This window comes from Pezoporus occidentalis, unplaced genomic scaffold (genome assembly GCF_034315485.1).
Source record: "Pezoporus occidentalis ecotype Australia unplaced genomic scaffold, CSIRO_AGI_Poc_V1 ctg183, whole genome shotgun sequence".
Taxonomy (NCBI): domain Eukaryota; kingdom Metazoa; phylum Chordata; class Aves; order Psittaciformes; family Psittacidae; genus Pezoporus; species Pezoporus occidentalis.
Genome location: NW_026913673.1, coordinates 1,383,736 through 1,411,100, shown reverse-complemented (window position 1 = coordinate 1,411,100; position 27,365 = coordinate 1,383,736). Strand labels below are relative to the sequence as shown.

At 57.3% G+C, this 27,365-nt stretch overlaps 1 protein-coding gene across 5 annotated transcripts in view; it reads right to left on the bottom strand.

The window, feature by feature from the left end:
* Positions 1-2,489: 2,489 nt before the first annotated feature.
* The window catches only part of HNF1B (HNF1 homeobox B), a 30,556-nt gene continuing 5,680 nt past the window's right edge, over positions 2,490-27,365 (bottom strand). The window contains exons 1-9 of one of the 5 annotated variants that reach the window (XM_062615724.1): positions 24,740-25,212; positions 19,931-20,130; positions 18,467-18,731; positions 17,723-17,967; positions 10,445-10,608; positions 7,790-7,922; positions 7,514-7,705; positions 6,731-6,849; positions 2,490-4,080 (exon numbers count right to left, since the gene is read on the bottom strand). In XM_062615724.1, the coding sequence (XP_062471708.1) occupies positions 4,060-4,080; positions 6,731-6,849; positions 7,514-7,705; positions 7,790-7,922; positions 10,445-10,608; positions 17,723-17,967; positions 18,467-18,731; positions 19,931-20,130; positions 24,740-25,077 (1,677 nt within the window). In that variant the 5' untranslated portion in view covers positions 25,078-25,212 and the 3' untranslated portion in view covers positions 2,490-4,059. Of the gene's footprint in view, positions 4,081-6,730; positions 6,850-7,513; positions 7,923-10,444; positions 10,609-17,722; positions 17,968-18,466; positions 18,732-19,930; positions 20,131-24,739; positions 25,215-27,365 lie in introns of those variants that run through there. The other 4 variants (XM_062615725.1, XM_062615721.1, XM_062615723.1 and 1 more) reach the window with 4 other exon arrangements.

Sequence of the window (27,365 nt, the reverse complement as noted above, 5' to 3'; positions counted from 1 at the left end):
CACAAGATAACGTGGGATGTCTGAGGTCCAGGTTTTGTGTGGCTCCATATTACACACACACTGGGGTGGGATAACTGCTGCAGTGGGTGTGCTGGGCTGCTTACAGCCAGGGAGGCAGTCCTGGGTGATGGGATAGCAAGGCCCCCTAAGACCTTTGCAGGCTGGTGAACCCCCAGGTCTCTTGGTTGCTGTGGAGAGGTTAGTGCAGGGATTGTGGAGGTCAGCACCCAGAGCTGCAGGAGCGATTGGAGATGGACTGAAGCAGGAAGAGTGGGGTTTTCTCTACCTGCTGAGAGCATTTTAAGGTGTTTAGCAGCACCCAGTCAGATGAGGAAAGGACACTGCCACAGTGCTATTCTCTGCTGCTGCTGCTCTTTATGACTTAACATCTCTTACCCCCATCAATCCTTCCCACATTTCACAGGCCTTTGAAGACCTGCAAACACACCGTGGGATCAATGCATGCTGCCCAAAGCTGCCTCCTGCCTGGCACAGGGACTCCTCCAGCTCCGTATCCCTGCTCCCATGGCCAGACCGCAGCGGGGAGCTGGCAACGCCTGCCAACAGCCCAGCCTCCCAACACAAGCACTTGCTGCATTCCTCTCTGTGTACTCCTCAAACTTCACCACCAGCCCAACCAAATCCTCTCAAAGGCTTCAAAGGGAGGAGCGTGTTTGCTGTCTGCAGGGGACTGACAATGCTTTCCCTTTTGACCCATCACAGAGCGCTGGGATCACTGGGTGATGGGGAGCGGGGTGCAGGCTGCACTGGGCAGGGGAGCACAGCCCCACATTGCTGCTCTGCTGCTTTTCCTGCTGAAATTTCCAGCAGATCTGTCCATCTGGCTGGACTGGCAGAACAAGTCTGGAAAGCAGCAGCGTTTGGAGCCCGTGCTGTTGTGCAACTGCGTGCTACGTTTACCTGCGCGCCAAATGGCATTTCTAAAGTTGCTGGAATAGCTCGTCTGTATTTTGGTATCCCTGGAGATATCCCTGTTGCCTTCATGGCCAGCAGGACGTCTGCTCCTCCATGGGAATGACCTGGGACTTCTTTAGCAGTCCCCATGATGCTGGCTGATGTGAGCTGGAATGGCTGCGGCAGGTTAGAGCCTGGCCAGCGCCGGGGACGGTGGCTGAACCCCGGCACTGCTCTAGCAGCAAGGCCTGCACCACCACCAGGCTGCCATCACACACCTAAGGATGGGGAGCCCAGCACCAAGGTGTCCCAGCCCTCCAGGATCAGTGGCACACAGGGTTTGGCCCTGGATAGGGCTTCCCTGGCTCCGTTCCTTCCCACAATTACAGAGGTGATAAGCACCAAGGAACAGCCCCGTGCTGAGGGCTCATGCTCACAGTCTCATAAAGCCCTATGGTGGCTCTGGGGCAGGCAGTGAGGGTGGCACTAACCTGGTTTGGACTGAAGAGTGACCAGTAAAGCCTCCTGGCAGCCTGTGGATCCTCATGTGCGAGGAATTCCCTTGTGAACAGCTCTGAACTGTAAAGTAATCACTCAGCCCTGTAAAATCCTATAGGTCATAAATGAACTTTGCTGTTGTTCTGATAGCTTCTTTGCTCCATAACTGCATCATGGCCAAACACAACGTGCCCAGCAGCGACAGGAGGAAAAGAAAGGTCTTCCAGGAGCCTCATTTGACATTATATTGTACTTTGCAACAGCTTGATGAGGCAGTGAGGGTGTCTACAGGAGCAAACACCGCACCCAGTGCTTCTGCAGGCAAGGTAAGGTCTGGACAGGGACAGCCCCATTCCCATCACTATGCCAGCTGCTGCAGAGGCTGCTCAGGGAGCAGTCTGCATGGAATTTCCCTGGGCAGAAAGGTTTCCTCAGCCAGAGGTTAAATCTAGATCAGGGAGAGCTTACTCTGAATGAAGGCATTGGTATGTGTAGCATCCGCAGCATCCTTTAGCAACCCATCATGCGTTCTACCTTCCCCTCTCCTGCTACCCAGGGGTGGGTGACAGCACATAAAGAGCTACTGATGTGCTCTGAGTCACTCAGCGATGTTAGCTCCTTGCAATCAAAGATCTTCTGAAGCTTTACAGCAACCACAGCACACCCTCCCACCTCCCCTCCTGCTTTACTGACCCAGGCCTCAGCATCAACAGCGATAGGGTCTGGCTTTGTCTGGCCTTCAGCTCCTAATTGGTTTGCTTAACACTCAGCTGCTAAAGTTAGCAGAGGATGAGGAATAAACTGTGCTGGGCTAAAGGCAAACTCATTAGAGCATCATTAGGAGGGTAAGGGTGTCCCCATCTCTTAGAGCCTCCTGCTAGTTTTGGCTGGTACCTGGGGCTTCATATGAAACACACAAACCATGATACTCACCATGTTCAGGCAGGTAGAAACCCAGATCAGCATTGCAAGGGACAGCAGAAGGGACACATCCCTGCCATCAGCCAGCATCCCACCTCCTGCCAAACCACAGCAGATGATGGCTGTGGAATTTACACACCACACAGCAGCAGTGATTCAGAAGAAATGGTGTTTAATTATGGTATACATTAAATTAAATGTCATTCCGAGTATTGGTCTCCAATTCATGATGACTTATTTACAGCAGGGCAACTCCTATCAGTCCCAGCAAGAGTTAGAGTCCCACTGCACTCGACGTTGTACAAACACAGAGCAAAAGAGCTTTTCTTGCCCCAAAGAAAGCATCCAGTGTATTTCCTTTTAGCAGTGGTCATCCATCCATGGGCACCTCTTGAAACCACTCTCAGTAGTTGGCACATGCTCAAGAGTTAACAAAAGGTTTGTAAAACTGGGGAGCATTCAATCTGTTTACAAGGGGGAGCAGGGATGGAGGAGCTTGTGTCTCACAGGAGGGGAGATGGTGCCTTTTACAGCTACTGCAGCACTGTGTTTATTGATAAGAGTGGACCAACAAGGCTCATCATCAAGCTGCTAATGGTGGAAAACAAGCCACCTGTACTGGCCATTACTGGGCAGGAACTGGGCACCTTCTGCGCCCCAAGAAGGGGAGGAAAGGAGTCTCTGGACTGCACTTGAGGAAGACCCCACCAGAATTCCTTGCAGCCCCATTCACCTCTGTAGCAGCAAATGCTACAGGCTCACCTGAAAGCTGCCGATGCTGAACACTTCCCAAACAGCCTGATGTGCTGACCAGGCTGTTGAGCACTTCTGCACCCCATCATTGACCTCAGAGCCCCCAAAGGCAGGAGAGTCCCTTGAGATCTCCACAGTGGCAGTTTTCCCCCTGCAGATGGTCCAGGTCCTGCCTGGGGCTCCGCTCGTCTCGCCCTGTATCTTTCCTTCACCTGGGATGTCACCATGCAGAGGACACACTTCTGCCTGTCCTCCCACCGAGACCAGTGTGGCCTTTGAATTAACTCATTTAACGGAAGAAGAGAAATACAACACCAAAACCACCCTCAGCTCTGACCTTTACAAAAAAAAAAACAACAAAAAAAAGAAGAAAGAGATTTGGGAACAATATATACAGATGGCAGAATTGCACTTAATTACAGTAGTTTACATCCATTGGACAAAATTTACTTCTTTTTATATAAATCTCTATGTATAGGAGTGGGGAAGGGTGAGGACGGAGCAGACTGTACCTATATTTACAGTTCAATTGGCTCAGTTCAACAGCACATGCGATTCCTCCTTCCAAACGCCACGTAACAGACCCAAGTCCCTCTCAGTCCGTCGGGTGGAGGAGTATAACTTAAATATTATCCATGTTCCCGTTCTGCCAGTTCCCAGCACAGCTCGTTGCAGTTCCTCGGGAGAGCCAGCGGCCTCGTGGAAGGCAAATACTTCAGGAAAAAATCCCCAAGACACAGCTTGGAAATACTGCACGGAGAGAAGGAGAGGTCCCGGGTGGGCCCCCGTGAATCCGGGCCCGTTCCGATGGGGAATCTCGAGCCTCCAGCTCCTTTCCGGGTTGCTGGGCTCCTCGCTGCGGCGCTGGGCTTTGCTCTGGCGACTCCCCGGGCTCGGCACACGGGTCACCTCCGGGATGTTGTGGAAAATAAGATCCCGTTGCTATGTGCGGAAGCAGCGAGGTGTGGAGCATCACCAGGCTTGCAGGGGACACTGCGGAGGAGAGAGCAGCGCAGTGAGAGGCAGGCGGGAGGGGAAGCCATGGCAAAGAGTTTGGGGGCATCGCCTCCTGCATCATCCCCAGACCTCAGTGGTGCCACGGGAGCTCTGCTTGGCCCCGAGTGGGAGCATGCTTTCTAAGCCAGGTATTGCCCCCCTCTCCCCAAACAGTAATAGAATCATAGAATCCCAGACTGGTTTGGGTTGGAAGGGACCTTAAAGCTCCTCCAGCTCCAACCCCTGCCACGGGCAGGGACACCTTCCACTGGAGCAGCTTGCTCCAAGCCCCTGTGTCCAACCTGGCCTTGAGCACTGCCAGGGATGGGGCAGCCACAGCTTCTCTGGGCACCCTGTGCCAGCGCCTCAGCACCCTCACAGGGAAGAGCTTCTTAAGATCCCATCTCCATCTCCTTTAACCTTTCTGGCAGGTTAAAGCCATTACACTAGATGGGGAAGGATCTGATCCACCACCGCATCCATCCCATGGCAGCAGCCCCTTCTCCATCCTGCAGGCTGGGCTCCCTACCCAGGGTCCCCCCCAGTGCCCGGTGTGGGGCTGGGAGTGACCTTGTGGGCTGGATCTCACAGCAAACATGGTAAGGTGGAGATAAGGAGACGCCAGGAGCCTCCCATGACATGTCATTAGGGCCGGGCCGTGGCTATCGGGTATTTGCTAACACCATAAAAATGGTGGCTTGGCCTCAAGCGTTGTCAAAGGAACCAGGAGGTATTTGCCCCTTCCAGGTCTAAATAACAACATCTGATAAGTGAACTGCAGCACTGGGCTGAGAGGGGAGAGCTGGAGGGGCAACTCCAACCTCCATCCCCACCGGCAGGACCGGGAGCATCCCCGCTCCATCCAACATGGAGCTTATGGGGTGCAGGATTGCCACCAGGGAATGCTGGAGGCTTTGCTTTGTGTGGGGAAAGCCTCTCCTCTTGCAAATAGGGGGTTGCTCAAGGAGCAGCAGCACAAGCCCCCAGATTGGGGTTTTATGTGGGCTGTGCACCCTCTGGGTTTATCTACGTGCTCCCCGGCAAACTGCACTGGAAAACTGGGGATCCAAGTGACCTTCCCATCCTTTCTGCCCACCTCAGAAGCATCCCATTGCTGCCAGGTATCCTCATGCCTGCCTTTTGCTAAGGCAAAGCATGGAGGAGCCAAGGGATGGCCCCTGTTAGCCCCATCCAGGGACAGAAACCCAAATCGCCCAAGGTATTTAGGCATTTGAGCCATTTGGGTGGGGGGGTGAGCAGCACTTATGGGTCCTCGGGCTCCCCCTTAACACTTCATTCACCTCTTGCTAATGAAACCCCTGAGAAAAAGAACCAATATTCAAAGAGGAATTTCTCCAGCTTTAGCTTGAATGGTTGGTAGGAAGAGACCCCAGGGGCTGCGGGGGAACAAGAGCCTGATCCTGCCCCCGGTGCTTGCAGTGCTTGTGCGCCGTGTACAAGGGGGCTAACGGGGTGGGTGCACCCATTTGCTGTAGAATGGACCCATGGGGACCATTCTACAGCAAATTCTTGGGGACCCGACCCCATCTCCCCCCTCCTGAGCTGTGGGACCTCGTCCTGCTTTAACCAAAGTGACGGGGGGGATCAGTGCAGCAGCGGGGATGGCCGGGCGCTATCTCCCTGCCAGGCACATTTCCTGTGTGCCCAGGGCTCCGTGTGGCCAGCCCGGCATCAAAGGCAGCCCCCGTGGTGGGGGAGCTCAGTTAATCAGGGGCAGTTCGGGCTGGGTGAACACCAGATGGGCTGATAAAGCAGCACGGAGGAAATGGTGCTCCCGAGGCCTGACCGCCTCCTGCACACCCATGGTCACCCCACTACAAAGCACCAGAGCCCGACCCCAGCCGGAGGCAATGGTGTTCATCACCTTCCCGAGCACCCCCGCTCCCAGCCTGCCACCCCAGCCCCATCCTTCACCCCTGCACCATCCATCCCCGGCGCTGTCTCGCAGCAATCCCATGCTGTATTTACTCTGTGGTCATTGCAGGCATTTTTACCCTCTGCCCTTGTCAAACCTCCGTAAGGAAGTTTATCTGGATGCAAGTTCAAGGCTCTCTCTTATTTATCTAGCGATCAATAAGGGCCACATATTTCCCACAGTCCCCAGAGGTGGCTTTCAGAAAGGGACCATTGTCTGAGTAAGGCCTCACACACCTGATGCGAGCCAGGATAAGTCCAGCCTCACACCTGCGCTGCCACTGGGATGATGATAAAGGTTTATGGGAAGTCGGGGCGCATCGAAACCTGGCTCTTCCACTCGACTCAAGCAGGGCTGATTCACCCTGGCCACCAAGGCAGCAAAATCTGCTTGGTCCTTATCTTCTCAGCCCAGTTTGTACCCCAGTAGGATGCTCCTACTCTGATGAAGCTGCCCCAGGGATGAGCATGGCCCGGCTGGTACCAGCAGACAAGTCCTCACCATCCAGCACAGCTGGTCCACCACCCAAATGCCCATCACCCCATCCGCAAGTAGGGGTTTGTGAAGGGGCTGGGATGGGGTTCTCAGTGCTGGAGGTCTCAACCTCAGCTACACCCTCCTCCAGCCCCAGTTCCAGGGGAGAAACATCCCTGCTCCACCTCTGCACACCCACCCTGTGCACCCTCATATCTCCATCTGCAGGGCCATTACCTGCTTACTGGAAGACATATTGGTGAGCGTGCTGATGCTGCTGGTATCCGTCACCACCATCGCTGAGGGGAAGCGGGAAGTGTGGGAATACTGGGGAGGCTCCTGTTTGTGTGTATACACTGCGGAGAGGAGGGAGACAAGCAGCCGTCAGGGAAGAGGGCAGAGCAGCCGAGTGCTGCATTACAGCAGGTCACAGGGATGCTGCACAGTGATGAGCATCGTGGAGACATGGACGAGATACAACAAGGCATGGAAGGAAAGCAGCCTCTAAGCCACCTCTCCCTCAGGGAGCAGCTCCCCCTGAGCAGGGACTGCAGGGCTGTGGCTGGACCAGACACTGGAGATCCACAACCCCACTGCAGCAGAGCCCCATGGGGGTGATGGATGAGCCTGAGGGGCAAAGCCAGATCCCTTCAGGGCACAGCAGAGAAGGATTTGCTCCGCAGGGAGCCCAACGCCACCTCTTTGTCAAAGCAGGTGATTTAAGAACACGGAAGGGAAAACACATGGAAGTTTGTACAAGATGCTGAAGGGGAGGCTGCGTTCCACCCACGGGGCAGTGGCAGAGTGATATGGGAGATGTGGTACAGCTGATGGCACAGGGGAAGGAGAGGATGAGGCGGGATGCGGCCATACAGCAGCACCTTACATCCCACTCACACTGGTACCCAGGAGAGAGGCGGCAGCCAAGGGTGTGAGCAGGAAGAGAACACAGCCCATTCTCCACCTGAGCTCGCCCTCAGTGCCCTCCCCTTGGCAGGGACCACCCGGCCCCTTCCTTACTGTGCGAGTTCTGCAGCTGGGTCACGGTGGCCATGAAGGGCTGCTGGGACATGTGGCTGGGCGACTGCTGCATCAGCGGCTGCTGGTGCGGGCTGTGGAGCTGCTGCGAGAACTGGACGGGCTGCAGAGCTGCCAGGCTGCCGGCCACGCTGTTGATGACGGGAACGCTCTGCGCCTGCGAGGTGTTGAGACCTGGGAAGGAGCAGAAGAGGGCTGTGACAGCGAGCGGGCAGGGGGTCCCCCTTCCCACTGGGCTCCGTGGAGAGGAGCACTTACTCTGTGCGATGGCCATGACTCCCGAGAGCGGTGCCATGATGAGGTTCTGGGACTGCTGCGGGTTGTGGTGCGACAAGCTGTGGATGTTGGTCAGGGTGCTCACCGGGGGCAGCCCGCCCCCCGAAACCGAGATCTGCCAAGGAGCCAGCAGGACACACATCAGAGACACAGCTGGGGGCTGCTTCCGTCCTCATCCCGCTTCACTGGGGAGATGGGGGGGAACCTAAACCCCCATCCAAGAGGCGAGCGGTGCCATCTTGCTGCAGCACACAGCTCCCACCACCCCAGGGCACAGAACCCAGCCTGGCTGCACAATCGTGATGTTAATAAATAGCAAAGCAGCAGCGGCGAAGGATTTTGCTGGCACCAGCTTCCAGCTCCAGCAGAGCATGGTGCCAAGACATGGCACATCCTAACCCTTTGCCATTTTGTCCCCCAGGCCCGAGCTCCTGCCCTCGGGGACAGCTGAGGACTCTCAACACTCATTAACTACCCCGGTTAGGGGGGGAAAGTGGGAAATATGAACTCAGAAAGGTAAAGAAAAAAGGCAGAAATCAGGTAAAAAGGGCCCCATGGTGATGATCATAGCGCCCCCTTTTGCAGATGGGCAGGATACTGGTGAGATGAGGCAGGTGAGCTCAGCCAGAGCCAGCTCACAGCATTTCGTGTCAGGGCTTAAGGACCAAACACACAAGGGCCCTTGGAGCGTGCTGAGCAGAACGGAGCTGGTCCCCAGGGCAGACAGGAGGTTAAGAGCCTTATTTCTTTAATTGCTGCCCATTCCCCTAATCCCCCTCCTCAGCCCCCTTGCACTGAGCAGCGCTGCCATCCCCGCGGCTCTCGGTGCGACACCTCTGGACACGGTGTCTGTTGTGCACATGTGAGCTGCCATTGAAACAACTCCATCAATAAATTCCAAGGCCTGGGAGTGACTCGTATTTCCTGATCCGGTATTTTCCACTTCCAGAGCCTCCTCAAGGCCGGGTTACAACACACTTGGCTGCATAAGTCAAACAGCTCACGGGGAGCGCACGCTGCTCGCCCGCAGCCCAGCCTCCTTGCACGGGTGTTTAGATCCAAAGCACTGCACCCACAATCGCCTCTGGAGATGGCACGAGTGGGAAAGACCCTCCAGGCACTGAAGCATTGAGGGAGCCCCTTTGCACTGCCAGGACTAAGGGCAACGCTGGAGCCTGCACCACCAAAGTCTTGTGCAGCCTCAGTGACTCTCCTCCCTGATTGCCTTCAGAGGCAGCAACTTCCTTGCCAGCCCCGGGTTTCATGTGGGGTACCAGAGGCACACATTTACCCACTGGAAACCACAGCCTACAGCATGTTCTATTAAATCACTTGCAAGCACCAGCTAGCCCTGCTTCAAGATCAGAGATAAGCTGGCAGGGCCGCACGCTGCCGAGGACCCGAGCGGTCCCGGATGGCGCTGTGCAGTGTCCATGAAGTGGGAATACTTCATGGAGGGCTCTTCAGGCTCTCCAGTGCCCACTGCAGTGCTCAAGCTGCTCTTCCCGGTTTAACCCACTCTATTCCCATGCTGCCACGTCCCACGCCGCAGCCCTGGCACCCGGTGCCTGCCGCTGCCGCCTTCACTCCTGACTCATTTTATGGCTTCAAGGCTCAGGGTTATAGGGCTCAACACACCCTGGAGGAGATATGGGTGCGCTTGGGGTGAAGGGAGAGTGCTGGCAGGGCTGGGACTGTGCTTGGGAAGATCCCCCCCACTCGGTGGGGATGCTTGGCCTTGCAGGGTCAGCACGAGAGCGGGTGCACAGAGACCCTCGCTAGCCAAAGAGCATGGAAGGAAAGGCAACACTGAATGGGGCCATAGCTGAGGGAGGGACAATGAGGCCCCCCCCCAGCCACCCAGCTTTGTAAGGAGGCGGATGTGAAAGCCAAGCCTTTGAAAATGGAAGTGAAAACCCCGGCGGAGCGGGCTTGGCCCCGCCACACAGAGCCATGTTTGACTTTCGCTTTCAGCAGGGAACAATCCTCCTCCCGGAAGAGCAGCGGCTCACCGTGAACCTCCACCAGCCTGCGCCTGCATCTCCCATCCCATCTCATCCCACCCTGGCCCCCTGCACCTCCTCCTTGCCCCACTCCATCGCGCCCTCCTCCAAAGGGCTTTGCACCAGCCACGCACCCACGGAAAGGAGCAGCCCGAGCGCTTGGGCGCTGAAGCCCAGCCCAACCCTGCATTTACAACCACTTCTCTGCAACGGCATCTGCACAGCAAAGCCCTTGCTAGAGCCTTGAGCACATGGGGATGGGGAGAAGCAGGAGCTGGGTTAGTGATTCCTCGGGATAAGAAGATCCCTGCTTGCCAGGAATGCACTTCCCCAGCAGGACCTGGGAGGGCTCGGGGACCAACACCTGCACGAGCGTTTCATCGACACCCGTGTCACTGCCAGCCGAAAACAAACAGCGCTGCTCCCATCCGCCAGGCATGCGATCAATGAACCCGGGAGCGGGGCTCCTTCTCTATGGGAAGCATGGAAAACACACGCACCCCACAATGCGCCATTGTTCGCTATGGGCCGCGTGTGAAAGCCAGGGTTGGGGGGGAGTGAAGCGTGTTTGCTCTGCCCGCTGGGCCCTCTTATCTTATCGGCGCCGCCGCCACGCCAGCCCAGGTGTACTCACCATTTTACCGTCGGGAGAGAGCAAACCGTGGCCCGGGTCCAGGCCGGCCGGGGAGACCTGCGGCAGCACGGCCTGGCTCGTGGGGACCATGGCGCCGCTGCCGTGGTGGCTGATGGTGCCGGAGGGTGCCGCCTCGCCGCTCGCCGCCTGGCCGTACCGGACCCCTGCAAAACACCGCGGCAGGATCGGGGTCACCCCACGGGCAGCACGGGGGGGGCAGTGCCTTGTGCCTCTAAAGGGGAATGGCTCCACCGCTCCCTTGGCTCCTTTGGCACGGGGATGTGCAAGCTCCTAAATGGCACCTTGGAATGGGAAACGGAAGGGATAGCGTGGAGCAACGTGCCTGCTCCTCCTTCGGGTGCTGCTTCCCGGCTTCTCCCCACCTCATCTTCTGAAATGATAGTGAGAAGTTTATGGAGAGAGATGCTGAGCACCCAACCCAGGCTGCCCATGGGTACCAATGCCTCAGAAAGGGAGCACAACATAGGCCAGCAGCCTGGACACTGGTCTGCATCCCTCGTGCTCTCGTTTGCATCCATCACGCCCATTCCACAGCTCCCAGACACCAGCCTGGGGGTCCTGAGCTGCAGGGACCAGCTCTGCATCCTCCAGCTCTTCCCTCCCAGCTCCACACAGCCCATGGCCACCCCAGCTCTGAGCAGCACCACTCTCACTTCTCCCCCAGGCCCTTCCACATCCGATTTCCCTCTTGACAAGTGTATGATTAACAGACTGCTGCAGGAGCACAGAGGGACCAGACACTCACAACCCTCCAAACCAGACCTCAGCCCACCGCCACCAGGAGGGAAATCTGGCTCGAGGACAGCTCTTCCATATACATCTATTTAATTTGGCTAAGCCCCCCCATGCTGATAAGCGGATCATCAGCCATGTGTCATGGAAAGGCATCCACAGATCACAAATAATTAACCCAGGAAAACCCACGGGAAACAAAAGCGCCTTTTACGAGGCTGCCTTGACGGCTACGGCGAAAAGCCATTTGTTATGGGTTCACTGAACTGCCCTGGGATGGGAGCAGGGGATGGATGAGGGATGGACAGCCCAGAGCTCTCCTGGGAAGGAAAACCATGGAGGCAAAGTCCACCTTCCCAACCGGCACCAGCAAGAGCATCGTCCACAGGGGCTCCCCAAAATCACCATCGGATGGAGTTGTTCAGCCTGTGGAGGTTTATGGTGGCTTCTCTTCTGTTCCAGCATAGACATCCCCAGGTAAAGGATTGTCCTACTGGGATACTGGGATCTCCTCCTCCCAGAGGCCTGAAGGGAGGACATGATACAGGCCGGCTCAGCGAAGGATGCTCTAAGCGCCACACTAAATACCTCTGAATCAAGGGAAAGGGAACAATGAGTGGGGTCCAGGAGCTTTCCACGAGCTCCATAAACATCTACCACAGCGCAGGCAGCTCCCTGAGCCCTCCACCACGAATCACAGCAAAGAGCCTCTTTAATGACCCCCGCAGGTCCCCCATCAGCTGGTTAAACACGTCCCGCAGATAGGGATCTCCCGCGATGTCTGGCTCCTGATCATTTCCCAGCAAACCCCTTTTATCCCTGATAATACAAGAATGTCCTCTGGCAGGTGGGTGTTTGCGGGCCCGAGTGGACGTCCCTGCCATGAACAGGGTAAACATTACTCAACCAGGGCACTGTCACACGCATTCTTCCCGGCCTCGTGCAGTGTGCTCCAGCCGCTGCCGCCCCGAGATCCTGCGGCGCTGCTCAAACAATGGCAGGGGAGATAAAACAGAGCCCTTTCTTCTGAGCACGATCTTAAAGATAGACCAGGAGCACAGGCAGCTCCCATGGGGAAGAAACCCAGGGTTTCTGCTCCATCCTCACTCGAGTTCGAGTTCAGCAAAACCAAAAAGAGTCCTATTTCAACCCAAAATCGTGCCATGTCCAGCTGAGGATGCTCTGCCGGGACACCTGAAGCCAGGAAGTTGTCTTTAAAACATATGAGAGGCTAAAAGCTCTCAAGGACAAGACTTTTATTGTCTGAGGAACAATAAGCAATGCTGAGATTTTCTGATAGTCTGGTGACCGAGGTTTTGGGGCTCCTGATAAACCCACTGAAGACTCCAAGCCCTGATGAAGATTAACTCTGCTGAGGAGTGTGAGGCCAGGCTATGGGGCTGGGGGCAACGGTGCCACCGTCCAGCCCCACTGAGGACCCTGCTCTCACCAAGCTTCTGCATCCCCAAAGCCCAGGAACCACTTGTCACGATAAAAGCCTTCTGCCATCGCCACCTTGCAGAGCTTTAGGAAGCCATCAACTATCCTGGCTTGGGTTTTTCCCATTCCTAGAATGGGAGGGGTGTTGCTGTCCATAGGCCCTCAGGATTGGGTTGGATTTGGGCAAACTAAATAATTAATATTAGGAAACCAGCACGTCGCTGTTGCTATTGTCAGTGCTACAACTGAGCTCCCGGATGACGGTGGGGAGCTTCCATCCGAGCTCCCCATCCCCTGGGAACACTGCACATTCCAGCCCAGCCTAGCCTAAGGCAGTGACCTGGGCATTAGCCACCTTCAAGCTGTCTTTCCTCCCCATCCCCGTTGCTGGACCCATTTTCCTGCTTTTGGGCTCTGTCTGTTCCAACAACCTCCCCTGGCAGCACAACCACCGGGATCCCAACAGCCGGAGTGAACGCACAGGGATGGTTCTGGTGTGCACCAGGACGTGAAAGCTTCCTCCTGCAGCAAACAGGGGGCTTTGGGGTCCAGGGTTTAGGAGCAGGGGCTCAGGCGCTGTCAAAGCCCACCATGACCATTCTCCTGCCGCCTTCCTGCACCTCCACAGCTGGAAGCAGCTTCCATGCAAAGAGGTTTCTTCCTCCTCGACCTCTACGGCAGCCCAAGAGAGGAGCCAGGATGGGGATCACTGGGAATGGGCCTGGCCAAGGAGCCTGCCCTTGTTAAAGGCTTCTTGTTTTGGAGCTACAGCCATAACATAAAAGTCTGTTTATGGGACCTGGCTTCGTGCAGCCCCTGAGCTGCACAGCCCGTGAACTGTTTTACTGCTTTCCCATGTTTCCAGACGTGGAGTCCGGCTCCCATAGCCTTAATCCTGCATTCCAGCCAACCAGGAATCAGGGGGTCCTGCCCCCATGGCTTTCTACAGCCAGCCCCAGCATCCCCCCCCGGCTTCCAGGGATGGCAAAACCATTCCCCTGATGCAGCTTTCGGGATGGGGTTGTGACAGTAGCATGGAAACCTCAACCTGGCATTCTGGTACCTTTGCTGTTTTCATCTCCACTTGTGCCATTTTCTGGGCACACCCCAACCTTGTGTCTTTGGGAGGCAGAAGCAATGAAGCCTCTTGGTTCTCCTCTATGTCCCACTGATATCATTAAATTGCACTTTAAAGAAGAAAAATCACTGGACTTCTAAACCACTCCCGTGCCACCACCATGGCGCAGCACATCCCAACCTCCTCCCGCAGCTCCTGCTGCACTTTTGCCCTGGAGCTTTGCAAACATCCTGTAAATCACCAGCGATGCCCAACCCCAAAACAGAGCCTGCCACGCTGCACACCCAGCCATGGATAACTCAGGGGCAGGGATTCAGCCCGATCCACAGGGATGCAGCCGGCTTGATCGGGAGCCCGGCACTGGGGTGGAAAAGGCAAAGTGTGACTTTAGGGGTGAAGCAGGACTCAGCAATGCTGCACCCATTGACACCGTGGAAGCAGCCGGGTTGGTGATGGCACCTTTTCACCCTCCCAAAGCCAGCTCTGATTTTTGGGCTGCCACTCAAATTGTCCCTAAAGTGTTAATCTTGCTACGTTACAGAGGTGCATAGTTTATATCCATTATAAACCTGTTTATGGGGACTGGACCCTCCCATTGCGCTGCTGTCATAAAGTCCTAATTACCCCCCATAAAAGAGGGAAAAGCTCCTAACAGCGCCCTGTACCCACCGAGCCCCACAGTGCACCCAACAGTAAAACATTACAACCGCTGGCACTGGGTCTGCAATCAGAACCAGCACCTAGCCCGGGGCAACAACGTGTAGGATCCAGGTAGAAACCAAAGCACCTTTGGACCGAGGGTTTATTGATGGGCTCTTCTTTAAGGGAAGGTTAAAACCCTTAAAGTGGGTTTAGGAAGGATCTCGGGGGTGGTGCTGAGTTATCTTTATGTTTGTTATCTCCGTGGATAGAGATATCTAAAAATATACAAGTAATGTGAGTATATAGGTGTATAAGTTATAGAAGTATATAAGTAATATATATATGCTTTTTATCTCCATCTACAGAGATATCTAAAAATATATACATAATGTACATTTATATAAATATATGTTTTTTATCTCCATCTATAGGGATACCTAAAAATACATAAGTAATGTACATTCATATATAGAAATGTTTTCTTATCTCCTTCTATAGGTATCTAAAAATATATCAGTAATGTACATTTATATATATGGGTTTTATCTCCATCTACAGAGATATCTAAAAATATGTAAGCAAGGTACATTCATATAGATGTTTGTTCTCCATCTATAGGGGTAGCTAAAAATCTAGAAGTACTGTACATTCATATATATAAATACATATATAAGTGCGTACTCTGATACTGCTCTACTACTCTGATATTTGCAGAGCAGGAACGGACGGATGGATGCATGGATGCATGCATGCATGGATGCATGGACACCCCAACCACCGGGATGGGCTGGAGGCGATGCTGTGACCCCCGGCTATGGGGACAGGGCTCTGCGGGCTCCGCCGTCCCTTTGTATGCAGGGGGAGGCGGGGGGCTGCGGGCGGGCGGTGCCTCCCCTAATCTCATCAATGCACCGATTGTCCTCGGGGCTCTTGAAGATAAAGATGGCATAAGCCAGAGTCTACGGCATGGCACCGAGATAAAGCCCCGAGTGACCTTCAAATCAAACAGGGAACCAAGATCGCTGATAATAGCCCACAGTAAGGGAAAAGTCCAGAGTCTGAGAGAAGCCTCCGAGATAGACCGGCTTTAAGTATTTACCTCCAAACAGTTAACAACTACAGCTTGAGGCTTGACAGATGGGTCCCCAAGAAGAGGCCAGGAGGATGTTTGACTTTTACAGCCCTTATCCCTGCCCGGTTGTCATTACACCCTCCCTTTTGCAAGACCCCATTGATGTCCTGAGGAGCAGCCGAGCCCCCTTTGTCTGCGGGCACGGGAGCGATTGTGCAGCTGCCCCATGCCACCAGCCCCATCGTTTCCTGCTGAGGGATGTCCTGGGGGGGGACAGGGCTGTGCAGGGCAGGACTCGGGCAGCATCCCTGCGCCGTCATTAAGCTGTTAAGGCATTGAGAGCCCCAGACGCCGCCGCAGCGGTGCAAGGGCAGTTCAAATCCCAGCATGGCCAGCCCGGGATGGGGTCAGCCAGGCAGCACTGCCCCACATCCCATCGAGGCGTCGCATCTTAAACACGGGTTTGGAGCCGGTTTTGGGAGCTGCAAGCCGGCCGGACCCAGCTTGGTCGAGGTGAGCCTGAATCAATCACGGCTGAGCTCCATCCCAAACCAGTCCTAAAACCCCACCTCGCCGTGCCCATCTCCTCCTCCTCGGCAAGGCTGATGGATATGAGCACCATCCACTGAGAAATTCCTGCAGCCAAGCCCTCCTGACCCCTCCAGAGGGGCCCTTCATGAACCATCACCGCAACCATCACTCCTGCCCCGCTCAAAAGCCCCTCCGAATGGGCTGTCATCGGCCCTATAGCCGGGACCGGCTCCTGCTGGCACTGCTCCGACGGGAAAATAAAGGTCGGGGCTTAAGGGCCCTCCAGCCCCAAGATAAATGCCCGCAGTTACAGTAATTGCCATCCCCTAATAGAAGCAAACAAAGGCTCTCGGGGGTGCTGCATGCGTGCTGGCAGGCCGGGGGCACATCAAAGGCGCTGGGGTTCGTTCAAAGCCCGGTTTAATTGTCAATTAAGCATGCACAGGGATGAGCCATGACAATGCGGGGCTGCATGCTGGTGGGGCATTGTGGAGCCCCGCCGGCCGACACTGAAAACAGCTGATTCTGCTGACAATGTGCTTGTAGGGCACCTTGTAAGCAATCAGCCGGTGACAGGAGGGCAAACGTCCTCCCTGTCCCCGCCATTGTGCGGGGGCATTCCTGGGGCAGGGTCACACCGTGGTCACCGCGGCCCAGCCCTAAGGGAGAGTGGTACCCGGGAGCGGGATGGATGCTGCCTGTCTCTCTGCGGGAGAGCGGTTGGATGTTGCTGCATCCCCCCCCCTCTGCCCCGGGTACCACCTTTGGGTTGTCCTCACTTGCTACCACCCAGGGGCTGGTGTCCATGGCCTGGCACCGTCCCCAGCTCAGCCTCCTCTCCATGAGCACCTTGCCCTTCCCGCAGGGACTCTCCATGCACGGGTTTCATTTAATTTGCCTTTGTAACGAGCTGGGGGTGCCTAACGAGGCAGGCAGGGTCATTTCCAAGCAGTTTAACCTCCCTGGTCATGCTGTGCCAAGAGGTGATTGAGATGCAGCCCCTCTGCTGACCCCCCATCACTGAGTGCCTGCTCCTGCACACCAGGACCCGGTGCATTGGCTGCGGAGGGCAGGAGGGGGACAATGGGGATTGTTCTCCCAACAATGCCTCTCTCCTCCCCGGTGCTGTTATCTCCTGCTTAAATCCCCCCGGAGCTTTCGGCAGGGCTGCTCTCCCAGCCACCTCCTCACTGAGCACAACGGGGCTGGACTGTGATGGGGAGAGGTGGAGGTTGAGCCCGGCACCCCTGAGCAGCTTCCTTCATCCACCTCCCTCCGCTCTGGCATGGGGATGGTGCAGCACCACGCACCCAGCCTGGGCTAGCTCCAGCCCAGGACACACTGCTTCAGCTTATGGGCTTTGCAGCATTGCCTGTGCACCCCTGCCTTCAAAACCAGTGCTCACCAGTGGGCTGCATCCCAAGTCCCCAGCAGTGATGCATCAGGCACAGAGCAGCTCATCTCCCTGCCCCAAAGAGCCCACACAGGGACGCCAGTGAATTAAACCAACCAAGCAAATGCCAATTAATCCTAGACAGGATGGAAACCCAGCCCCAAAACATGGGGCCATAACACTGCAGTGACACCACTTGCTCCTCACCGCACCACCATCACTTGAGGCTGCACCAGGGACCAGGGTACCCATCTTCAAGACTACCCATGCACGTCCTAAGGGCTCAGCACCCCTATCTCCAGCAGAAACAGGACCCAGCGCCGCATTTGCTCCACCACCACCACCCGAGCATCCTTGCTGAGGGCTTACCTGTCATTTTGCTGGGCGGCGAGGCGCTGGGCTGGTTGTGGTGCGGGGAGCCGTGGGACAGCAGCAGGTTCATGCTGTGCGGGGCGGGCTGGCCCGAGCTGTAGGCATCCATGGCCAGCTTCTGTCGGAAAGCCTCCTCCTTCCGCCGGTTGGCAAACCAGTTGTAGACCCGCACCTCTGTCACCAGGTTGGAGCCGAGCCCGTGCGCCTTGGAGGGGGACACCCCCCGCTGCAGACACTCGGCCCTGCGCGTGCAAGGGGACACGTTGGAACAAGGGTGCTGCTGGAGGGGGGCTCCCATAGCACTGCCAAGCGGACTTGGGGGGGGTTAAGCCCTTCCTAGGAGCCTGTCTCCTCTTTCCAACTATATCCATGCTGTAAAAGCCACCCCCTCTCCTTCTGGTATTGCTGTGATGTTTCAGCATCCCTTGGGCATCCCTGCAGCATCCCTCGGGCATCCCTGCAGCATCCCTCGGGCATCCCTCCAGCATCCTCCTGGCATCACTGCAGCATCCCCAGGGCATCAGCCAGCATCTCCAGGGCATCTCTGCAGCATCCCTGCAACATCCCTACCCCAACATGGAGCTCACCAAGCCCCGAACATCACCCATATGGGGAAAACGAGGCAGAAAGAAGCCAGGAAGCTCAGCAAAGCCGTGCCACGAGCCAGCGGCCGGAAGCCTGGAATCGCATGGAGTTTTTGGGAGAAAGGCTGCGGGATGGGCAGCGTGGGGCAGCCTTTACCTGTTGCACTCCTCCACCAGCGCCTCGCGCTCCTCCTTGCTGGGGTTCTTTTGGCGGTCGTAGGCTTGGTACAAGATTTGCTGGGAGGCCGGCCCCCACTTGAACCGGTTGCGGCGCATCTTCTTGCTGGGGGTTTCGGAGCAGGCGTCATCGAGCTGGGCAGCCCCCTGGTTCTGCTGATTGAACTCTGGAAAGAGAAACAGCAGCTGATCCTGACTGCTTTTGTCTGTCCTATTTCCACAACCCTGGACTGCCTGGTTGAACTCTGAAAGAGAAAGGAGCAGACGTGAGCCGGCCTGTAGCCGCCGCAGTGGTGCGTGTGTCCCCGTGTCCCCTCCTGCAGCACCCCAAAACCCACAACCCCAGCACATCTTGGTGCCCCCGACACCCACCCCAAGGAAAGGACCTGCTCTGTGCCCTGCCAGGGCGGTTATTGCCACCCCTGCGGGATGGTGTTCAATGGGGAGGCACGTGCGGCACATGCATATTCATGGGCAAGGTCCTCGCCGGGGGTGAATGGGTTTGGGGGGGATTTGTGTGAGCAAGGAGCCAGGCAGGGTGGCTGCAAAGCCCCCCTGGGATGGTGCCTTGCTCTGCTTGCACCGAGCCCCCATCCAGCTCCCGCTCCCATTCCAGTGCAGTGGGACACCAGCCCCATGCCCGGGGCAGCAGCGCTAGAGGTGACCTTCCCCAGCCGCCCGCCCTGGACCCGGCGCTTGTCACCGTGGCAGTAAAGGGAGATTAATGGGAGGGTTTTATTATTCCCAGATTTGCAGGGGAATTCTCCCTCTTTTTTAATGGCTTTCCCCCCCGTGACAAGGGGGGAAGCGCAGGGCAAGGCTGGAGCAGGCTCTGTTTGCTCTAAGGCTTCAAGGTGTGTTTTCAAAGCAACGGTGCTAAACCCTTCTCTGCGCTTCCCGTCCGATGGAGATCACATCCTTTTGGAGGAGGGAGGAGTGGCAGTGCCCTGAAGTGCAGCTCAGCCAAAAACGGGGCTGCTTTGGCCCATACAAGAGAGGTGCACAACAGCCTGGGCGCTTGGTCTTAGTTTAGATAGCACAGAGAGCCCCAGGACCATGCTACAGACAGGAGCCCTTCACAGGCTTTTCCTCTTTTCTCTTTACTTATTTTGCAAGTAGCTGCAGAAAGTGAAGGGCCTCAGGGAATGGAAGGGAAAAGGGGGCAGAGGTGGGAAAGGCATCAAATTGTGTGTAACCATCCATTGCTTTCCCAGCTCTAACAAATATATGGAAACCCAAACTGTGCTCCTGTGATCAGGAGGCGCTTTCGAGCAGTCTTCCTATGCCTTAAATGCATTTTGCTTGTAAAGCTCTATTGGGAAGGATGCTGTGCAGCTTGGGTCAGGCACGGAAGCAGGCATGGATGCACCCATCGGCAGGACCGGGATGCGGGACCCCCTTATCCCCGTTATCCCCGATGGCGAGCGCTGGCACGGGTACTTACGCCGGAGGATCTCCCGCTGCTTGCGGACGTACCACGTGTAGAGAGCGGCTCTCTTCTGCGTCTTCATGGGGGTGCCCTTGTTGAGGTGCTGCGAGAGGTGGGACTGGTTGAGGCCGGTGACGTCCACCACCTCCCGCTGCGGGATGTTGTGCTGCTGCATGTACCCCTTGATCATCTTCGCCGCCCGCCACGGGTCCTCGCTGCGGGGAGGGAGAACAAGGGTTAACCAGTCCTGATGGGGGAAAAGCTCCCGGTTTTCTCTTCTTCCCGTAATGGAAACCCATTATTATTATTATTATCATTATCACTATTAATATTATTATTATTATTCCTAAACCTGTTTCAGAAGGGCACAAGAACCCTGGGGCATTTGCCTTTCCCCGACAGCCATCCCGGAGCCCCCAAAACAGCCCCATCCTGCGCCAAGAAGGCAGGAGCTGGTGGGACAGGGGATCACAGGGTGCCAAGGCCACCCCGGGGCTGCCCACCAGGGTGCTCACCCAAGGAGGGAGAATAAAGGGGATCCCTGTGGCTCGTCAAGGTCACGTTAACACCCAGATCCTTCAAGGAGGAACGCAGCCCACCCGGTAATCTCTGCCATTACTGCATTCACTACAATTCCTCCCTTTGAAGATGCACATGCACAAATACCTGTACGGATTTGGGATACCCATACTGGGAATCTCTCTGAAGAAAGAGAAACCTCCCATGTGGAGCTGCTGGGATGGTTTTCCTGCCCCGGCTGCAGTACCCGCACCCTGCCCCATGCCCTTGGGCTTGCTGCCGGCTACCGAGGACTCCGCACAGCCACCAAACCCCACTCACTGTGCTTGCTGCTTCATCCCCCCCTCCATTCCCACCGGGATAAATCCCTAAAACCCAGTAGTCATTGAAAAGAGACCCTAATTCCATGCTCCCACAACAGTGCACAGAGGCCATAAGCAAGAGGCGGAGAAGTGAAGGTCAAAGCAGGCACACAAACCCAAGCAAGCCCCGGAATGGAAAACCAAACCCAAACCTATCAATAATGTTAGGTCATTCTTAGGTCTATTTTTAAACACTCGAATTCTGTTCCTGCAGGCTTCAGGTGGAAAATGGCTCTTTCCTAAACCCGCGTTACTTTGGTGTCCTTGGAGGAGCTGCCGCTAACCGGGAACTAAGGAACAAACACAACTACAGCCACAAATCAAACGCCGTCTGCCTTCCTTAGCCCTAAGGAACACACAAGGCGACGGCAGAGGAACAGACCAGCACCTCCTCTGTACCCCAGAGCCCCAGGTTTATTCTGCACTAGAAGGAAGTGCTTTAACACCGACAAACCCAGTGCGGAGCCCGAGCCTGGTCACAGTCCTGCACTCAAATAATGCTGCGCTTGGAGCAACCGCCCGGCTGCTTTCCCAGCTCGTTCCTTGGTTTGGATCCTTCGACTTGTCAAGGAGGAGAAAAACAACCCAAGAAATGGATTCCTTACTGTTTGTCCTGAACGCAGCGCGAAAACAAAGCTGGTTGGATCCAAAGCAAAAGCACCCGGCCATGGCCAACGCGCTGATGGTGGCAGCGGCTTTGTCCCTCTCGGGAAGGACAGCACGGGGCCTTCCTAGGGACATCATCCCTGTGCCCAGTCCTGCATCCTCCGTGCAGGAGGACCCCACTGTGAACACGGTGATGGTCACACGGAGCTGGATGCGGACCCGGGCACACACTGACTCTGGTTCTCCCAGTAGCCGGGACCCTGGGCTGGGATGAGCACGGTGCAAACAGCAACGCCTGTTCCTGCCCCGAGCCCACCGAGGTTTTGGGGCTCTCGGGTCCTTGTGCTGCCCCAGGAGAAGGTGGGAGCCAACAAGAAGGGAGCAAAGAACAGGTCCTTGTCCTGCAGCGCTCCTTCCCAACGGAGCCAGGCAGAGCCCACAGCCACCCTGCCTGAGCTAAGGGGCTCACAGGGACTTCTGCCACGAGCCCTGCATGTCACCCAAGTGATCCTCCTAATTACTGATTAATAATAAGCTAATGGAACGGAGCTCATTATCATTCCTAATAGCTGTTTGGTTCACAAATAAACCAAGGGCATCGCTTGCCCAGAGTTAAGGGTTAGCCAGCACCAGAGTTCACAATTCGGGCTGCTTTCAGAACAATGTGATTTCTGAATTTCCATGGAATTTGGCAGCATTTTGGCTGGAAAAAAAATAGGTGAGAATTAGGGGAAAAAATCCCCGCGTTTCCCTCCATTTTGTTATTTTCAGGAGGGTTTCAGCCTGTTTCACACTTCCACTTTCAAAACAATTCCTCGGCCCTGCCTTTCTGAGCAGGGATTTCTCTTTACAGATCAACTTGACCGCATTCAAAAGGGTTAAACAACCTGAAACCAAACCCAAACATTTTGTTTCATGTTAAACAAAATGTTTGGACTTGACCCAAAATGAAATGTTTCAGTGTTTATTTCACCTCTCCCCCCCCCCCCCGCTTTTCTTTTCTGCTTAACCTAAAAAACAAGAGAGGAAAAAGCTTTCGCTTCAATGCAAGCCCTTTGGCTTTTTGTTCTGTCACCAAAATGAAACAAAACCACATTAATTGCCCGATCTTCTTTACGTGCAAAATAACCCACCCAAGCCAGAAGCCAGGAGTGCTTTGTAACACTGGAGAACCAGTTCATGGCCCTCGCCGCAAGGTTCTTCACCACCAAAACCAAGGAAAAGGGTTTTTTTTCATGCACAAAATTAACCTCAGCGAAGCCCGGCCGCCAACACCGATGAAGAAAAGGGCATTTCCCATCCCAGCTCCATAGGAAGCCTCTTGTCCCTCTCCCCAGGGACTCCCGGACCTGCTCACCCCCTTTGTCAGCCTTGCAAACAGGTAAAAACGCTCCATATCCTTGGGAGAAATATGCCAAGAATTTACACAGATGGATCATAAACCCGGCTCCCTCAGAAATTACCTCCCGAATCTCATCTCCCCTGCGCATGGGGAGCCAGCGCGGGGACATGTGCCATGTCCACCCTTCCCTGTGCATATCGGGGTGGCTTTGGGGCATCTCCAGCCGGGTCCCCAAGGGTGTGTAGCTTTCCCTTGGACCCCAGGCCCATGGGATCTGTGAGCTCTGGAAGGTGGGATTGGGCCGGGATATGGAGCCATGGGGCATCGCGCCCCAGCGCTGGGCTCTCCATGTCGCCGGTACCCCCATGGCCAGGCTCCATGAGGAAGCACAGTGCCAGTGTGGGACCAGCCCGCCCGTGTGTGGCACTCACCCTCTGCCACCCTGATGTGGTTTAAGCCCAGCCCGTAACACAGAAGCATCCCTTGAAGCCATGAAGGGGTCCAAGGGAATGCACTGCTTGCTGAGGGGCTGTGGCTGGGGTGAACCACTTGGGACCACTGCACTGGGATGGGCAGCGAGGCCAGCACCACGTTCCCAAAGGAGCTGCGGGTTGAGCACCCCAGGGACGTGAGAATAGCCTGAGACGGAGCCAGCCCTGGGGAGCGGGAGCAGAGGGGGTTTATTCCCCATGCGTAGCTGCAATAAATGGATCCCAACTCCCCTATCCAGCTCCCTCTCCAAGTACAAAGGCCTCTCTTAGAGCAAACACGAGCTCTTTGCAAAGGCTCCTCAGGGACATGTGCCTGCTCTTGTTTGCACCAAAGGCAAACTTTGCACAGAACACCTGTGGGAGCACAGGGACCCCGGGGCTGAGCCCGCTCTGCATCCTACGGACATCCCGGGATGGATGTGGCCAGCAACAAGTGGGGGACTGGGGCCAGGCAGCAGCACCCAGAGGTGCAGGGCACGGTGCTGCGCAGGAGGGGTGGGATCCCAATGGAAACGGCCTGCAGTGATTCCCCCCTCGCATGGAGCCGGGTCCCAGCCGAGCCCTTTGGCTGGAACGGGCGCCGCTGCCAAACCCTGCTCCCAAAAGGCACCGCCTGCCCCCGGGGCAGGCCTGGGGCACGACCACGGCGGTGTCCCCATCAGTGCCGAGGCACCGGGGCTGTTGGGGGGCAAGAGCCGGGGCTGCCCTAGGCAATGTGGGCTGGGAGCGGGTGCAGGAGGCACCGGCGGTGCCCCGATACAGGTATAAAACCTGACAGCAAGGGGGGGGGACGGACCCAAAGGTGCCGCGGGCGCACTCAGGGGTGTCCCGCGGGGCTCCCACCCGCCTACACCGGCCCCAACTGCGCTTCGGAACGGAGCCGACGCCGTCCGCGCCCCGACCGGCCCGGGGCAGACGCTGCCCGCAGAGCCCGGGGCAGCTCCTCCGCGCCCCGACGGCGGCCCCGCTCCCGGCGGCTCGGCACGGCCGGGACCGGAGCGGAGCAGCATCGCCGGGACGGGCAGGAGCGCAGCCCGCGGGGTTTTCCTCCTTCCGCCCTCCCGGGCCGCTTTACAACCTCGGCAATGAATAACCCGCGGCTGCTCTCGCCCTCATCGCGGCCCTTTGTGTATCTTCTGTTGATGATTTATAGAAATAAATTAATAGCACCGCGCTCCACGTGTCGCAGTTTATGTTTGCAGCTCCCGACGCGGACAAACGGAGCCGGCGGCCGCTCCGAGCCTCCGCAGCCGCTGCGCCCGGGCTGGTAGCCCCCCGACGGGGCGGGAGGACGCGGCCAGAGAGCCCCGGGCCCTCTCCCTGCCCACTCCTCTCCAAGCACAGCCCCGCCGGGCCACGGCGCACCGGGACCACCGGGACCCGTCCCCGGGTAGGGCGCACCGGGCAAGACCCCCGTGCGGGGTGCCTGCAACCTGTTGGGTCTGCAGGGACCGAGCGGCTGCGAGCGGAGCTTGAGCGCGCCCCGTCCCGTCCCCGTCGGTACCTGATCATCCTGTCCACCTCTGCGCGCTGCTCCACGGCCTCCTCCGTGTTGAGCGCCTGCAGCTCCCGCAGGATCTGCGGCGTGTCGAAGTCGTCGCCGTCCTCCGAGCCCTCATCGCCGGAGAGCTTGCCCTTGCCGTGCCCGTTGGCCAGCGGCGCGAAGGCGGCCTTGCCGTCGGGCGGCCCTCCGGGGGACAGCGGCAGGCTCTCCAGCTTGACGCCGAAGCCGGCGGCGGGCACCATGTCCTCCAGGGCGCGGATCAAGCCCTCCTTGGTGGCTCCGGAGCTGAGCAGGGCTCCCAGCAGCTCCCGTTGCAGGGCGCTCAGCTGGGACACCATCCTCCCGGGCGCCCGCGGCGCGCCCCGCCGCTCGCCTCCCGCCTCCCTCCGCCGCTGCCGCCCCGCTCCGCTCCGCCCCGGCCGGCCGGGCTGCTGCGGGGCGCGGGCCGCCCTTTACCAAGGCATGACGGCCATCATGAGGCAATATACCTTATGCAAATCAGCGCCCCCGCCCCGGCCCGGCCCTTAGCTCCTGCTCTTGGGGCGGACTTTGCCCGCTGCCGACGGGAGGCCCCGGAGGAGCGGCGGGGGCACAACGGGACGGCAGCGGGGACCCCAGCGCTGCAGCCCCGGCTGCCGTCGGGGGGGGGGGGGGGGGTCGGTGAGCGCCTACCGGACCGCAGCGCCGGGATGGGGATGGGGATGGGATGGGCAAAGCCCGTCCTGCACCGCTCCTGAGCTCAAGCCCGGGGCCGTTGAGCTGTGCCCTGCACTGAAACGGGACCAAGCTGAGAAACCCCAACCCCGGCACCCCCCCAGCAGGGTCCTGCTGGCCAAGCCCTGGCACAGAGCGGGTACAGGCCCCGGGAGAAGCCCCGATGGGGGTCTTGGCACCCACTGCAGGGCAGTTTTGCGCCAGGCTCAGCACAGGTTCACCAGGAGCTGGATGTGCACAGCACAGAGGGACCCTCAGCAAGGCAGGCACAGGGGTGCTCAGGGGACACGGAGTCCCCGTTGAACCTCGGCAGCCACCAGGGGCGGGAGCAAGGAGCAGGTCTGGAGGTGGGCAGAAGAGAGCCAAGCCAGGCCCTGGGATCTGAACAAAACCCTTGTGACTGCACCGAGTCCCAAAGATCAACACATTCACTTCCATCAAAGCAGGGACGGACACAGGAGCCACCAGCACAAACAGAGCACACACACAGGGACCTGCAGGGGAAGGCAGGGCCAGTGCCCGAAACCTCTGGTCATGACCCCTCCCAAAGCACTTTCGGTTTGCAGCCCAGTTCCCTGCTGCTTTTGGCTGGTACCTGCCCATTCTCTTTGCACCCTGCACTTCCAGGCTGGATTCAGACTTTCACAGGGTACCTACAGCTGAACACACACTGCAGCGGGATGAAACCATCCCTGCAGTGCAGGAGCAGCCCAGGGCAGGGATGGGAGCACTGTCAAATCCCCCTTCCCCTTGGGAGACAGAGCCACAGCCGATGGGAGGGCTGCGGGTCAAGGGCATCCCAAAGGGAGCGGGCTTGTGGATGAGCACGCGATGGCTGTGCAGGGTTTGATGGGCACACATAGACTGAGCACAACCTATAGAAGAGAGGACCAAACCCCCCCAAAAAACCTCCTGGACCCCAGACTGGACGTGCATCATCCCCAGCTCTGCTCCCACGTGCCCAGGGCTGCATTACCAGGGGGGTGCTCTCCTCCTTTACACCACAATGGGTCTCTGATCACCCCAAAGAGACCCCAAACCTCGGGGACGGGGGCCATACAGAGCCACCACCGCCCCTGAGCACCAACCCACTGCGATCAGGACTTGGGGTTACACCCTCTGTGCCCCCCACCACTGCTCCAGTCACGGCGCTGAGTGCCCAGACCCCCCCATCACGGTCTGTGCCTGCCCTCGGGTACCCCCCACCCTGGGAACAGCCTGGCTCTTGCTCCGGGAAGGTCCCGTCTCCCTTTCAAGTGGTCTGGTGAGCTTTGACTTGGTCTTTGCACAGGCTTCATGGCATCGCATGGTAATGATGTTCTGTCACGGTGGGTGACCCGGACCTTGCCCTGTTTCCACACATTCGGAGCCACCTGGCTAATGAAGTGGGTATCGTTTTCTGGTCCATCTCTCACCCCACTGCTCTTCCCCCTTCCTCCACACCCAGCTCCTCGCAGCGGTGTCAGAGCCTCGCTGGGACCGGCCCTTTCCCATCGCTGGCGGGCACAGCTCATTAACTCCATGGGGCTGGGAGCACACGGGTTCCCAGCCAGGGGAAGGCATCAGCAGGAGGGGACGGTGCTGGGAATGCAGGCAAGGGTTTGGGAAGCTGAGCACGCTCTGCTCTGTCCCACAGGACTCCAAACCCAGCCTGCAGCCAGCCCATGGGCTCATGAGCCTGGTGCTGGTCACCAGCTCCCATGGTTGGAGGTGGCCTCGCCTCCCGCTCCCCATCGCTCGCAGCATCAGAGAGGCACCAAATGGAACCATTAGTGCTGGAAGATCCCCCAGTCCCAGCCCTGTGCCAAAGCAGAGCCACCCAAAACAGGTCACACAGGAACACTTCCAGGTGGGTTTCAATGTCCAGGGAGAAGCCCATCCCCTCCCGACCACCACAAGGGAATAACCATCC